The sequence below is a fragment of the Tinamus guttatus genome, unplaced genomic scaffold (assembly GCF_059628265.1).
Source record: "Tinamus guttatus ecotype Peru unplaced genomic scaffold, ASM5962826v1 Tinamus_guttatus_pri_ptg000459l, whole genome shotgun sequence".
NCBI classification, from domain to species: domain Eukaryota; kingdom Metazoa; phylum Chordata; class Aves; order Tinamiformes; family Tinamidae; genus Tinamus; species Tinamus guttatus.
In genome coordinates, this window is record NW_028288993.1 from 7,290,371 (window position 1) to 7,306,348 (window position 15,978).

Below are 15,978 nucleotides of genomic sequence, written 5' to 3' on the forward strand. Positions count from 1 at the left end.
CAACCACAGCCTTGAGGGCCTTGCAGAGGCTGAACAACAGGCGACCTGGAGTAGACCATTCTAGGGGAGAGAAAAGTCAGGGAGGCTCTGACTTTGGCAGGTTTTGAGCTCAGCAGCTCCTGAGATTTGAGAGGGAGAGAGAGAGAGAGCAAGGGGTAAAAATCCCCCATCCAGTGTAACAGTCTGGTATGCAGCCATCTAAAGGGAGGTGGCATGCAACGGAGGGCCACCTGAAGTGTACCTTGTGTCTATAGGTAAGTAGTTCAGGGCTGTTGTTTGCTCCCCAGCAGTGGCTGGGTGTGTGTCTGACCGTAAGGACCTAGGCTGCTTTTCTCCACCTCCGTGTGCTTGGCAAGAACTTCTCTCTTGGCCGGAGGAGCTCCCGGTCGTGTCAGTGCCGGGTGGGGGATCACGGGCCCGTGTTGTGCGTGTGGCTGCGGGGCCCCTGGGCCCCTCCTGCGGGGCTGTGGCCGCGGGGCCGTCCCCTCGGCTCCCGCGGGCGGCGCGGGGCAGCGTGCGGGGCCCGGGGCCCGCGTGTGCGGGCGCGCTCGGAGCAGCCCCTGCGGCCCCGGGCGCGGGGGGCGGCTCCGGCGGGCGGCGCGGCGGCTCCGCCGCGTGCATGTAGATGAGCTCCCCCGGAGCACGTCACTCCGCACCGGCGCTCTGCGCTCGGGGCGGAGGAGAGACGCGAGCGGAGCGGAGCGGAGGAGGGAGGAGGCGGCGGCGGCAGCGCCCGCCGCTCTCGCCGCCGATGCTGCCGCCGGTGCCGCGCAGCGCGGCCGGGCGCTGCCGCCGCGGCGGGGCCCGCGCGGGCGGCGGGCGGCCGCGGCGGTGCTGAAGGGACAGCTCCGCGCCACCATGCCCTGACGCGTCCCCTGCGGCGCCGCGGCGGCCCCATGGCGGTGGCACGGAAAATCAAAACTTTGTTGACGGTGAACATCTTGGTCTTCGTGGGCATCATCCTCTTCTCCGTGTACTGCAGGATCCAGGACCGCTCGCAGGAGCTGGTGCAGATCGTGCGGAGCGCGGAGCGCCGCGCCAGGAGCCGCGGCGCCAAGGTGGGCAGCCTGGCCGACAGGGAGTCCATCCTGCAGCGCCTGGACCACCTGGAGGAAGTGGTGTACAACCAGCTCAATGGTACGGGGGGCTCCGCTTTGGGGCAGAGAGGGGCACAGAGCATCTCACGGCTCAGGTCCTGCTGCGTGCAGTGTCCTGAGGAGGTGCCATGGGGTGGGGAAGAGCATCTGGGGTGCACATATACTGGGGAGGGAAGCCCCCACGCCGTGGGTGCCTGCACCCTGTGCCTGCAACAGAGGAAAAGGGGGTGTTGGCAGTGGCAGGGTATTGCTAGAGGGCTTGTGGGTGACACCCCCACCCCCAAACTCAGTGCAAAGTCAGGGCTTCCTGAACAAACACGAAGTTAGGGAGCCTGAGGAGTGGGAGAGGAGGATGCAAGGATTGGTTGTGGTCCCTGTGGGCTGAACCTAGGTTTTATGGTTTGCCTGGATGGATTAACAGTGCCTGGGTGCATGTGTGTTTATATAGCAGATGCGTTGTTAGTTTACAGCTGGTAGTCATATACTTGGTCTTAGAATTACCTTAAAAACACTCCACTCAGTTCTTTCACTACGTGGTTTTAATGCTGTAGTTAAATACAGCACCCACGTGTTTCTTTAATGACTTTGCTATTTAAATTTGGTATTATCTTCAGGGAGAAGGGGAAGCAACCACCACTTTCTTATTATCACCTTCAATTCTAATTTACTAGCCCTTACAAATCTTGGCAAGTCAACAAAGAGCTGCTTCTTTGGTAATTAGAACAGGCTAAGCCATAGAAGTTGTTACAGGATAGCTTGCCTTTCAGGTAGAAACACATATTTCAAAACAAGTGTGGTTATATTTGAAAAGACTCATGAAGTTCTGAATGCTAATTGTTAGGGGTTTAAGTGTGTGATTAAATACATCAGAGCTTTGGACAAGAAGAAATCGAGCAAGAGAACTTTTGCATGACGTTATAATATAAACGTAACATCTGGCATCTAGCACCGCATAAAACTTCCGTGTAAGTATATTTAAGTGTACCAAATATGCTTCGAGTGTGGCTGTGAAAATCTTCTTCCTCATAATGTTGATTTAATAAAGGCTACTGCAGTCTCCAAACGCAGACAAATCTGAGCGTTCGTATAAAGTATATTCCCTCCTACTACTTTCTGAATGACTGTATAAATCCAAGCAGTTTAGACCGTTATGGTAGTATGCAGTCTGTGCCAGCAAGTATTATAGAACAGACATTTCACATGCAATCCCATGCACACGTGTGTGTATAAATGGGGGGCAGAGAAGAGGCGGTTGTGGGTGACAGTCACATAAATACATATGCGTGAGTTAGGGGAAAAGCATCTGCATCTGTGTTTCCTGCTGATGTTTAGTAGAAGTTTTGAAGAATGCAGGATTTAAGAGGGAAATCCCCCTCCCAAATTCAGTGTAGCTATAGAATGCTCTTAGTGAAATAGCTCAGTCTCTAAACTGTGCCCATTGCAGCTGGATTGGACGGATCTTGTTGGCCCAAATTGATTTGTCCTTGGCAGTGTTCATAGGTGAGACTTTGGGTGGTTATTTTACTGGCTCTGGGTTCGTCTCAGCACAGCATCGAGGGGACAAGTCCATGGGAGTCCTTAGGCAGGCACCATTGCACGGAGCGACTGTTTGACTGTGGCTTAGCAGAAACAGCACGTTCTCTTTAACGTCCATCTGGTTTGGTTTTGGTTTTGTTTTTGCTTTCCTCCTTTAAACTAGCTTTATGTATAGGGCATTTCACAACAGTATTATTTTAAGTAACTGCTGCATTGCTCCTAAGGGTAACAATAAGCATTGTGGATAGTTTTTTCTTCTTGAAAGTTCTTAAATGGGAAAATATAGAGATGTTTTCAAGTTGAACCATTCAAATTTCTTGTTCACTTTCCTTTGAATTTCTCTCTGATATAGTTTTATTTTATATTACACTGTAGTATGTTTACATGGGTTAATTATTTTGCCATCAGTTGCTTTCTGTCTCTCTCCCTCTCTTCATCTATTTTTTTTATTTTACTCTGTGACAACAAAACCAAAAAGTCCTTCAAAAAAAAAAAAAGGGGGGGGGGGAGGAGGAGCTCCATGGAAGTGATCACAGTTGCATCACTGTAAATGAAATCAGGATCAAGCATCTGTGTTTGGGTTTAGCTCAATGGCATTCCTTTTTAATATCATGACTCATTACTTAATGGGCATAATGCTGCTCTGGCAGCGTTTGGATCCAAGGGAGCCTGGCTGTGACTGTGTTGTACAGTGTCTAAGGGAGAGTCTGGTGTTGGGTAAACATTTGGCTAGCCCCAGAGCTGCTGTTTCATCCTAGGGTCCGGCAGGTTCCTGAGACATTATCCTATCTAGTCTTTTATTGGATGTTAACTTATTATTATTATTATTATCATTAAAAATGCTTTTAAAGGAGGAGAATGTTATTGGCAGATAGATTGTATTCTTAGGGGATATGAATTCCTTGCACACTCAGACCTCCTGCAGGCACCTGAAAGAAGTGAAGTCCGACCCACTGTTATAGGTATAGTAGGTCTGTCTAGATCAGTATTTTAATTTTCTGCTTTTGATTCTTTCTAGTTTAGGATCAGCAAATTTAGAGCCACCTATTAAGTACCTTATACGGTTGGTTATAAAATCCCAGAGTTCTTTTAATCCATTTTTCTCTTCTATGTGGGTTATTCCTAAACTGGAAAGACTTCACCCATGTTTTCCGGGGACTCTGTTAAAGATCCAGGATACTTCTATGAGGGACTAGTCCTGCAGCTGCCATGGTTTCTGCCACCCCTATGCACTTTCATGCAATCAAATAAATGCATACCTTTTGTAAGGAAATATAAGTTTAAGCAGTAATGTTACAAGTGTATCAGGAGACAACCTAAAACTGATCACCAGAGACCTCATTAACTTTTCAGTCGGAATAAACTGAATAGAAATTGCATACTGTGCCTGCGGAGGTATGTGTAGAGCACAGAAGGCCATATTATATGAAAGGCAGTAGAGAGCTGGTCCTTGCAATTATCACTGGCAAAACAGAATTTTTAGAATAGAATGACTAAGAATTGCCATAGATCTGCGCCGGGATGTGCAGACATGCACCCAAACAACAGTTTTCAGTTGGCTCGTGTTTTGTATTTTGATCAACTTAGAAAAAAACATATTTGAAATATGTTTTTTTGAACATATTTTTTATGTTTTTTGAAATATTTGAAAGCTTTCTTTATGCACAGCTGCTGCTCTTTTTGGTGGAAGTAAGTGGGTTGAGCATACAAAGGATAAGGAAAGGAGTGAAACATGGCTGTGAAATTTGCCTGATGAAGCCCTTGGATAACTTGCCAGTGTTTGATTTCAAATATAACATTTCTTTTGAACAAGTGAATTATTTGAGATCAAGTTAATCAATATGTGTATTTTTCCATTTTTGCTATGGTTTTGCTATTGATGAATATTTCTTATTACCAGATGACATGAAGGTAAGACCAGGTAGACTTTGTAGCAATTCACAAAATGACATGCCATAACAAAAGACCTTGGTATTTTGTTCCTTTGTCTTTTTTTTTTTTTTTGCCCTCTTTTTTTTTAAATAAGGGAAAAAATCAACAAGATCTAACTGACTCCATTTTTTCCCCTAATCAGTTTTGTATCTAAGTCTAAGGCTAATGATTTACAATAAAGAATAAAGAATTTTTGATGCCCCGGCTAGAGGATAACCTTTCATGCCAGAAGCAATTGAAGGGTCAGACTACAGTTTCACTGTAATTGCCTTTTTCCCTTTTCACTGTCTCTTTCCAGTAATACACAACAATCAATACGGCATGTAATTAGATTTCATTCAATCTGCAAAGATTAAGAGAGTTTTCATTTTCTCATTATGTATGCTCACATCATGTCTTCCTACCCATGTCTTCTATATTAGACCTCTCTGACCTGTTCTGCTGCAGATGTGAAGAAATATGTTTGGAATATTCCCTTGAATTTGGCAGATTACCATTCTTTACGCATCATAATTTGATTTTGCTCTCTTTAGGAAGATTAAATACAACAGCAATTTCCATTTTGATAAATGGGTTTTATATTGCATATGCATTTTATGGAGAAGGCTGGGGAAAAAGTGGACAATTCATGTAATTGCAGCACACAGGCTTAAAATGATGGAAATAGCGGGACCTAGGTGTGAGGGCTGATTCATGCAGACTGTTACTCTTGATTTTTAGAGTGTACTGGAAGCAAAGTGATTGCATTTAAAATTCAGCTCGGCAATCTGCATACTTAAAAGGTACAGTAGTATTTTTAAAAGGGCAGTTTATTCTTCATAGGCTGGGGGCTGGTTGAAAATGATCCCAAATTTCCATATTGAAAAATGGGTTGGGAACAGGCTGCAAATGAATCATGTGAATGTCCACATCAGATTTGTCAAAAAGAAGCTTTTAGAGTTGGCAACTTTCAGCTGACAAGTAATTCCTTTGCAGAAATGAGAGGTAAAGCCATGTGTGCCTGGGGGAAGATGAAGTGTAGCTGCCAGCCTTGCATTAATGCAACCACACCTTTTCATACCTGCATACAGATTCTCATGTTATAATTTTTTAATTTGATTGGGGGCGATGCTAACATGCATTGACAACATTAGTTTATATTAATTCCCAAAAAGCAACAACTCACTTGTGGGGACTGCTCTTAGCTATGTGTTTTCTTTATGTGAGCAGTTTCTTCGTATAGTCTCACTTTGAGGGTTTTAAGAGGTGCAAAGTGGGGCCAAGCTAAAGCAGGAGCAAGTGTTCTCCCTTGTGCTGGCTCAGTTGCTCGTGCTGAGGTAACTAAATGTTATTACAGGCCTGACCTTCTGTATTGCAAAGTGATGAAGGCCAAAAGACCTGATGTTGACTGTGGCTTTAGCCACATTAATCTTGATTTAGGTAACTGAGGGAAGGGCTGGGTCTGCAAAACGCTCTAGTGTTTGCAAGAATTCTAGCTGTAGAGGTTCATTGATTTGCAACTCCTGCAGTCTGGTTCTACTCCTGTGTTATTTGGATGTGAAGCGAAGCCCAGGAGATTGCTTTTGTAGCTGCTGGCGGTGTTGGGCGCTTGAAGCCAAAAGGAAAGCCTAGTATAAGGCGAAGTTTTCTCCCAGTGAAAGTTAACAGCATCTATAAATCGTAATCAGTGGTTTCAGGAAGGTCAGGACTTTATTCCCCCCAAATTAAGAAGATTTGATGAGCGGATATTTGGAATGACTCTATAAAAATATAGTGTAATATCCTAAACAATTGTCCTCTTTTCAGCCACATTAGGAAGAAAATATCTAAACATATGCTAGAGAGCGGAGGTAAAACTCTTGTTTAAAATGAGCAAAACTGCATTCAAATATGAGAAATATGTCCCCATTCGAGCAGCCCATTAGTGGTTTTAAAGTCTGTCCCTGTCCTCTGTGTTTCATGTACTGGTAACCATTTCCTATGTAAAGTTCCTGCCTTTTCTTTTTCTAGCTGGTAAGAAAGCTTATTTTGATGGAAAAATCCTTTTTTTTAAAATTATTATTATTTTTTAATCTCTGAACCCTGGCACAGGCTGCCCAGAGAGGTTGTGGAGTCTTCTTCTCTGGAAAAGCTCCAAATCCACCTGGATGCCACCCTGTTGCCACGTGCTCTAGGTGTCCCTGCTGGAGCAGTTGGACTAGACGATCTCTAGAGGTCCCTTCCAACCTCAACCATTCTGTGACTTATTTCACAGAATCACATTTGTGCACAACTCAGATCCTTTCTAACATATAGGATTAAATTTAATGTTTGTAGAGGTGGAAAGAAAATCTGAGAGTGATGTTGGGTTTTTTGCCTTTTTGTAGGTATCCCAATTCAGTTTCTTTTCATTACTTTACAGATGTTAGAATTGGAAAAGCAAATGTGATGTTGTCTTCTTTAAGCGAAGGGCTACACTGTGGTTCTTGCACATCCAATAGACAGGATCTGAGGATTAAAAAAATGGCTTTAACTTTAAAGACTTTGTGGGTGGTTTGGTGGGTTGGTTTTGATATTTTTTTTTCTTTTGTGTGTGTGTACTTGATTTTTCTGTAAGTTAAGGCAAGTTGTAGATAAACCAACAGCATCGTTTAAAAATGCAGTTCCAGGCACTCAATGCATGGCTGTTCTCCAAGGAAATAATAAGATTTATGAAAGGAAAGAACAGAAATGAGTCATGTTTAACAAATCTCTCTTTTATTCATGCCCCTTTCTAACCTTACTAATGGGCACTCAGTCTCTCCTTCTCACTACATTTGGCATACTTTACTGTTGTTATTATTTGTGGGGTTTCACTTACTAGATGTTTCCATCACTTATTTTAAACCAATGAACTGAAGAAGGGTAAAAAAAGAAAAAAGTACTTGTGATGGTCTGGATAACAGGAAGCCAATGGCAGCAGAGCAACTTCCAGCGTTGTTGTAGTCCTGTTGATCAAAGTTGCCTTCTGAAATAGAGAACCTCTGTGTCTGAAAATGAAAACCAGGCGGAGATCCTCTCCCTGACCTGAAGTAATCTTCCCTTGAGGGCGTGAAGCTAAGGCAGCAAAGTCTTAATTGGAAGTCTTGATGAATTGTGTCTTCCTTTCTCCAAAAACCATACATGAGGTGCTTTGGAAATGGCTGTGTGTGTGAAAGCTGCGTCGGTGGAGGCAACCCACCTTTTAAAGACAGCATGGCAGATGCAAGTAGATTTGAAAATTGTCTTTCTGCCCTATAGCTTTTCCTTCTTGTGTATTCTTTAATATGGACTTTTCTGCAGGAGTTTTGGAGACACACTACAGGTGCATCTGGTTACCCAGCAAGTTCTGTAGGAGAGAAGCAGCATGAGCCTGTAGCATGGATATTCTTTGTTGGAGTGGGACATTCATGACTTTATAGGCTCAGAAAGTGCAGGATTGGTCTCTGGGATTATTGGTGTGTTACCTGTCTTTGTTCTTGAGAGAAACTGTCAAAAAGCATGTCTGTGTTGCAGGCAATAGTTGGTTTAGCCAGAAATGCAAGTAAGGTACAAACCCACCACTTTTTTTTAACCAAACCATAGACCTGGCTGACCCCTGTTTTGTCATTGCCAGAGTTGTGTGGGCAGTAACACATTTTACTGCTTGGATAGGGTACCCATCTGCCTTGTTCAGATAGAGTTGGTGGATTCTCTGCTCATTTTTATGCATGCAGCAGTGATCCAGGTTCTCCTCAGCTCCAGCTCACCCATGCAATTAGTGCTGTTGAAGCCTGTTGACCGAATGCATCCCTGCTGTTGGTCTAGGAGAATCATCACAGCCAGGAGTTATCAGCATAGTAACTCCAGTGCTTATCTTGGCCAAATGAAGCTACTTCTACCACAGAATGAACAGTATATTGGCTAGTTATGAGGATATGCATGTAGTATAAAGATGAATTCATGCTGAGTCTCCACACTCAGTGGAGTTTATTGTGGTTGAGAATGGGATTTTTCTCTCCTTGAAGGTTTTGGAGTGATTTCTCCTTTTTAGTACAGAACTGATGAGCTTTATGTTTCTGCCTCTGAGTTTTTGCTTGTTTCTCTCTTTGTGCTGTCTGGCTCCAGTTTGTGTTTCGCAGGATCGAGCGCACAGACTAGGAGGTCAGGTGTTGCTGTGCCCACCTGCCTGTGAAGAGGCTTTCTTTAGAGCTTGATTGGCCTGTTTCCACAGCACCGCATGTCCCTCCTGTGGGGCAAACTGGCATGTTCTTCTCGCATCCCACCCATCAGGTTCTCCAGTGATAGTAACCATCCACCAATCCCTGCGCTCTTGTGGACACAGGTGTCCCATCCCTCAGTTAAGGCCTATGTTGCAAAAAGCCCTTGACCTTGACCTTAGAGATCTGCTTCTGCCCATGATCATATGCATCTCAGTTTGGCAGCAATGGGCAAACTGATGCCTAACTTGTGCTGAATCTTACTGGGATTCAAAAGTGAGTTTCACCAAATAACATTTGCTCCACAGCTCAGACCAGCATCCTGGCCTAGACGGAGCCATAGCATCGCCACAACAAAAGGGACTGTGTTGCACAGGAGCCCCTTTCAGTTTTCTTGGAAGGTGCCCACCGTGCCAGCAGAAAGCCCTCTCCTGCAAGACTGGGGAAGTTTGCTGCTCATTTTGTCTCTGTGGCATTTTTGTTAAGGTGATGGGGTTAATTGCTTGTTTTTCATTTGGATTCTTTTTGCCGGTTTTGTATTTTATTCAGCAATGGGGCCTCACTGCCCTTTTTGAAATTGAATTTATTTTTTCCTACAGCTCTCTGATGCCTCTAGGATGTGAAGCTTTTGTAAATAAAAATGTATTTTTGTTATATTAACACATTTTCAAGCAAGCTTTGTGTGGTAGAAAAGATTGGTTGTATTCTTTCCTGCTCATACTCAACTGAAGGCAGTGATAAGACTAAAAATATCCCCAATTGAAATAGCATTGTATAACCCAAAGGTTACTCTTCTTCAGGATTAAAATTTGCAGTAGTTTTATAGATTCTTTGTCAGGGAGATTTCTAGTCATCTAGCCGTGTGTAAAATGAGGCTACTGATAGCTGCACAGTTTCTGATGCCACTGGTGACTGCTTCCCTACAGACACAAGCCTGCCCATGGTGGGGATGGGGATACCTGTTGTGCTGGTGTCACCTGCAGGTGCTGTTCGCGTGTCCCCGTGGCTGTGCCTGTGCTGCAGGTGCTGTGGTAGGGGTGCTGAGCATGGGCTGGGTGCTGCTCACACCTCTGAAAGGAAAGAAGGCTTTGCCACGTGGAGCTCCTGATCCTAACACCTGAGGATAGTTTGCAGGTGGCTCCGTGTAACAGATGGGAGAGGAGTAAAAGGGACTTGGTGGTGTTTGTGCTGTTAAAAAATGAATATTGAGCTGCCCAGCTGGCAGTGAGGGGGTATAGCTTGGGAAAAGGGACACTTGAGGGGTTCACATGTGAGCCCGGCTTAACCTGGGAGTGGGGAACCGCATTTGTAGTCCTGTGTTATAATTTCCATGTTGTGTTGGTGGTTCCCTGAACCCAGATCAGTGAATTCAGCCTTCTCACCTCAGATATGGTTGCAGGGACTTGGCAGCCTGTGTATTTCTTCTCGGTGACCAGTCTTCTCCCACTTTGGATCTTCTGTATCCAAAATGAAGAACCTGCTAGAAGTTGCATCCCTGTCCATGCCTGCTGTAGGTATTTTGTTTGTTTAATACTACTATTGTGTGGAGAATTGAAAAGATTTGTGGCTCTTCATTAGAAATTTCTCATCCTCAGTGTAATATTTGGCAAGCTCACTTGACATGAACTGCCTGAGAATCTCTTTGGCCGTCCATCTGAACAGGTCGGGAGCTGCCCCGAGCCGCGCGCTGCCTCAGGCTGGCACTAGCAGTGATCCTTGATTCAGACCTGTGCCAGGCTGATCCTCCTCCTGAAACGGATCCATCTGGCTCAGTGCATTTTCATTCAACAGCAGATTAATTCCAGAACAGAAGTTGCTTCCGTAATGCCAGTGTCTAGTGGTGTTACATGTAAAGTATTCTGTTTTCTGAAAGTGTCAACAAATTCCTATATTTCCATTTCAGGCCTGTGAAACCCCAAGTCAGACTGCGGAGAGCTCTGAGAGATTCAGGGAATTAAGAAATTCTTACTCGATTCTTTGCGAACCTGGCCTGCCTAATAAGTGGGTTCTTTTGTCTTTTTTGCATTAAAAAAATCACAAAATGAGATTTTTAAAGTGTTCCTTGTGCAATCAGAAGAACAAACAGAAGGTATGCAGAAATGAAGGAGAAAAGTGCACGAGAGAATGCAGACGTGGCCTAGCTCTGGAGCAGGGCCTCTGCAGCCAGCCTGCCCAGGGGCCTGGGTCCAGTGACACGGCCCTCGAGGAAGGTGCTGCTCATTGCAGGGGGAGTGTTTGCAGTTACAATATTTGGTGTTTAGGCATATCTCAGCTCTTCATCGTACCAACAAGGAGTTGGCAAACAAATGCTGCTGTTTTGTAGACACAGGGTAGGCTGTGGAAGAACGAGAGTAGTGAAATTCTAATAACTGAACTAGTTTCTCGTTGGTGAAGTAAACCTGGAATTAGAGAACTGGCTTTGAGGTCTGTGTGTGTCACCCTGTGGTTGCCCTGGCCTGAGGGAGAGGTTGAGATCTCTACAGCACGGTGTGCAACAGGCTGTTCTGCTAGAACACGCAGCAGAGACTGATAATTCATGGTAATGTGGATTACTGATAACCATTCCAGACCAGAATTTCAAGTGATGAAAGCTCTCTTTTAATGCATCAAAGTCTATTTATGGCAGTAGGAGCAAGATCAAAATCAGGCCCAAAGGGCAGGGCAGCTAGTGCAGGATCGACACCAGCTGACTCAGAGATGCGCCGTGAGTGCTGAGATGTGTGTGCTGTTTTTGTACTGTCAGAAACCAAAATCAGATATTCCTGGGAAGTAATTTATTTTGTAAAAAAAGTTATTGTGTGATTTTTTGTTGTTGAATTGCAGAAGACACCTCTAATCTATTTGATAGGTGATACTGCATGCATATGGCTTCTCTGTGATAGTTGTGAGTGTTAGCATATGGCTGTGCTGCTAGAGGTTGATTATGTTTGAAACAATTTTGACATATCCTAAACAAATTCCATTGAAAAATGTTTGATATCCTGCCAAATGTGGGCTTTGGACTATACCTTGTTCTACATTCTTTTCAAAACAGGGGGGAAGAGCACCTTTCCCACTAAATGACCAGAGGAGGGATTCATTTCTTAATAACTGCCAGAAAAGCAGGCAGAATTCCATGGCGAGGTGTCTCCTGCTCTAATTATACCACTTCATCTCTAAGTTTGGGTGTCTCAGTTTCTAAGGTGAGAAGTGCTAATTTAGCGAGTTGGGCATTTCCCTATGAAATTTTTAAATGTGGTGTCTCTATAGGGAAAGTGTTTTTAAGTGAAGTCATAGACATACTTTTTTATTTCTTTAAGGAGTCCCCTAATCCGTGAACTAAAAGCACTCTGTTTTATCACCTCGCCTGGCTCTCATCATTGCTTATTGCACCTGGCAAGAAGTGTGTGTAAGCTTAGAGAAAACAGGGCCCTGGGGCTGAAGGAGCAGTCCCAGGGCTATCTTCTGGGAAAGCATTGAGAGCAGATGAAATGCAAACCTGGGGCTCAGGAGGCATGGTCTCACTGCCAGGTGTGTCTTTGCTGTGCCCTCCATCTGCAGTGTCCTGTCAGCAAGCTGTGCTTCTCCTGCCCTCCCTATGCATGTCCTCTGTTTAGCCAAGAAGTGCTGGCTCCAGGCTCATCTGTGCAGAGTCTGTCCTGGTCGTGTTGTCATTAGTGATGTAAGGAACATTACAAACCTCGACTCCTAGTAATTGATACAGTTAACTCATAGGAGTAAGTGTTCGGTTCCATAAGCAGCAAAAGCGACAGGGCCTGCTTTGCTACAAAGCAATGCCTTAGAAGTGAATTCTTGGGGGTCCCTGATAGCTCCATTGCTTCTCTCGTATCTGAGGTTTCACTGAACCTCTTCTCTCAGCAGGAACATTTTAATGCCGCTGTCTTCCCAGATGTCAACTTCTGTGACACTTGCAGAAATGTGATTTTTGGAGCCCTCTGACTGTCTGCCAACCTTTGGCTGAAATTAGACACCGGCCTCAAATGTAATGAGCAGAGGTGAGGGGAAGGTCTGTAAGAGAGAAGCAGACTGACAGGCAAATACAGACAGCATGATCCCACAAACTGCTTTTCCTTAGGAAACCAGGCTAAAACTCGCATCAATGACAAATGCGATTTTTACTCATTTAAACAAAAAGATGAAAGTTATATCCTTAGCTTTTAAGGGAACTAAGCTCAGATCTTCATACTGATTCCTCTGCTTGCTTTGCTGGTTGATGAGATATGCTAACTCAAGCAGATTTTCTCTGCTTTTGTCTCTCTTTAATAGCTGTAGCAGCATGACATTTCCCTGAGACCACACCAGGACTGCAGGACAGCTGCCTTCATTTGCAGCTTCCTGAACTGGCAGAGCTGGGTCCCACCAGCTTGTCTCATTGCCCTTCAGTAGTGACTGAATAATTAAATTATGCAAGGGCCGGAGAAAACGCCCTCGTGATGCTCGGTGCTTGGCAGAGTGAAGCGTGCCCAGCTGCTCATGTCATCAGGCACCCTTCATGGCCCAGGGGCTCCACACTGGCTTTCACTGGGACCATTTGTTGCTGCAAAGTCCTTTCTGCTTGTGGGGAAGCCTGGCTGTGCCCTGAAGTAGGTGCAGAACCGGGTGGCACATCTGCCCCATGTCCTTGAGGAGAGATGAGCTCGAGCTGCAAGCTCAGATCTGGGTGACTTGGAATTCAGATGTCGTGTTTGGGTTCATACCTGCTTCTTCACTGAAGCATCTTCTCCCATATAACGGCACCTTCTGTCACTGCCTTCACCTCCCTCTTTACTGTGTAATTTAACATCTTACAGTGTATTTCTAAGTACAAATCCAGATACATGAGGCGGTAGGAACATTCTTTTACGGAATTTCTTGGTAAAATAACAGAAAGCTTGAAGAGAAGAAAAAAAAGAATCTTAGAAAACTTGAAATTCTTCTTTCATAAACTTGGTGTAAACCAGATAAAGCACTATTGCAGCCAGTGGAAGGTGAATAGGAGAAGACTGACCCAGAGTTTCTAATGCTCAGCTCTTGCCTTTATATATGGTCTGAATTCTCTCTATCTAAGATGGCTTTGAAAAACCCTCTCCAGGTGAGTGGATCAAAGAATTGCACTGTTAGCAGATGTGTCCCTTTGCCAAACAAAGCCCACTTTGTCTTGAAGTGAGTTTGTCAGAGCCCCAACTAGCTGTAGTTCACAGTCAGTTCTTAAAAACCCCAGCACGCAGTGAAGCCAATCTTGTTAATAATGGATCAGGCATTACAGGAGTGCTGTTTTTTTAAAGTGCTTGTAACAGAGGATCATAGCTTTTCTACTCCTGGAAGTCTGAGTCAATTTATCTTTATATCAACAATAAACCAGAAAGGGTAGAAATCAAAATGTTCGATGCTTTTATTACTGCTTTTAAATAAAACATTGTGTCAATAATTTTTCCTAATACTATGTCTTTATTTTCTAAAATGCACTGACAATTGCTATTTATCCTTATTTCTCCTTTCTTTTTGCAAAATTCATTCTCTGATTTACTCTCTCTTGAGAAAATGATACGAAATTCTCTTTGTTTCCCTAACAAAGCCCTGATTAATTACATGTTATAAGCTGTCCGCAGGACATTGGGCCTTTTGTTTCTAGACAGGTTTTTATGAATTTCAAGAGGGAGCATTTTTTTCTCTATAGAAACAAAACCAAACCCTGGCTCAACGTTTCCTTAAACAATAGCAGTGCACTCCAAATGCAAGTAGGTTTTTTCCCTGTTTCTGTTAAGGAAACCCCTTGAAGATTAAACTGTAAGTGGGAGCAGGAGGGTCTGAGTGGGCTCAGCTTGTTGTGGTTTGCAGGGACTGGAGCAGAATTCATGTCCTGAGTTTCTGTTACTTTTTTATTTTTCCTTTAATGTGTTGAGCAATGCATCCACCTCTTTCTTCAGATTGTGAGTTGTGGTAACAGCAGATTTGCCTTCTTGGCTCATCAGTGCTGCATTACTCGTGTTCCCTTTGCCTGCCTGTGGGCTGCAAGGAGCGATAGGGCCCGAGGAAGGCAGGGACAAGTGGAGGGCCCTGAGCAGCCCTTATTGCTATCACGAGCATGGGCTGGTGGGAGGACTGGATTTTGGGAAAACCCCAACACATTTGTCCAATTGACCCTACCAGCCTGTCCCTTTGCATGCAGTCTGCCCTGAGTAGGGGAACATCTGGCCTCTGGTCCTGGTACATCCTCCAAATATCTGTTAGAAATAGGGCCCTCAATCTGAGGATCCATAAGGACCTTCTACAGAGTAACTGTTTTCATCCATTGTGGCTTCAAAACTGTCATGACTTGCTGACTTGGCGGCATTTTAGTTTAGATCATGAGTTCTGGGCTGTAGTTTTTCTATGTACCATGTTTGTTTGCAGACTGACCTGTCCCACTGGTAGAAAATTGTCATATGCAAATTAAGAGGTTGATGGAAGGTGACACTGCAACCTGGCACTGACAAGCAAGGCGCAGATGTGGTGCTGTTGACATGAGACAGGAAAATAGAAGCCAAGGAAAGAGAAAGGAACAAAGCAGAGATGTAGGTTCTGCCTCAAACCAGATTTCTGAGCCAAACTCCCCGAGAGGTGTCAAAGATACGCTTGAAAGAGGCACACAAGAAGTTCAAGAAAAATATAGCTTTCGTGCAGAGGTAAAATGGGCAGTCCATCAAGGAAGTGAGAGTGCTTTGGAGCTGTGTAGTGATGCAAAAGCAAAGTATGTCACCTGTGAAGAGCCTCCAAGGCAATGTTGCGGTCAAAGGCAAATGGAAGAGTTTGGGGCTCCCTGCAGCTCCTGTTGAAACCAATGTCCAAATTAACTGATTTTTGTCAGGAATGGGCTCTTAAGGACATCTGTTGGAAGTGTTCAAAATGTCATGTCTTTAGGATAGATGAGTTCTTCCACCATCTGTGTCCAAGGAGAAACGCCTGGCGCAACGCTGCTCTGATGCAACTGGGACCTGTTTCAGAACATTTGAGCCTGTCATGGTTAAGATAGACACAGCATATCCTTCTCTGTGCGTGGAAGGGAGAACAGTGGACAGAGATAACTGTAGGTGTAACATTTTCCCTTTAACGTAGTTGCATTGCTAGAGATGGATTTAGCAGCTACTTTCACAGTTAGGGAAAATCAAGACCTTGCTTTCAAGCACAGTGCGATCTTGAGTTGCAGACGCTGTTGCAGCTGGATTTAATACGATCATCCTCCTTTGTATAAAATGTGTTGAAGAACAGGGAGCTTTTCA

The 15,978-nt window shown here is 44.4% G+C and overlaps 1 protein-coding gene across 1 annotated transcript in view; it reads left to right on the plus strand.

Moving 5' to 3' along the window:
• The first annotated feature begins 801 nt into the window (after positions 1-801).
• Positions 802-15,978, plus strand: part of GALNT9 (polypeptide N-acetylgalactosaminyltransferase 9) — a 126,305-nt gene continuing 111,128 nt past the window's right edge. The window contains exon 1 of the mRNA XM_088532485.1: positions 802-1,137. Within this exon, the coding sequence (XP_088388611.1) occupies positions 897-1,137 (241 nt within the window). The 5' untranslated portion in view covers positions 802-896. The remainder of the gene's footprint in view (positions 1,138-15,978) is intronic.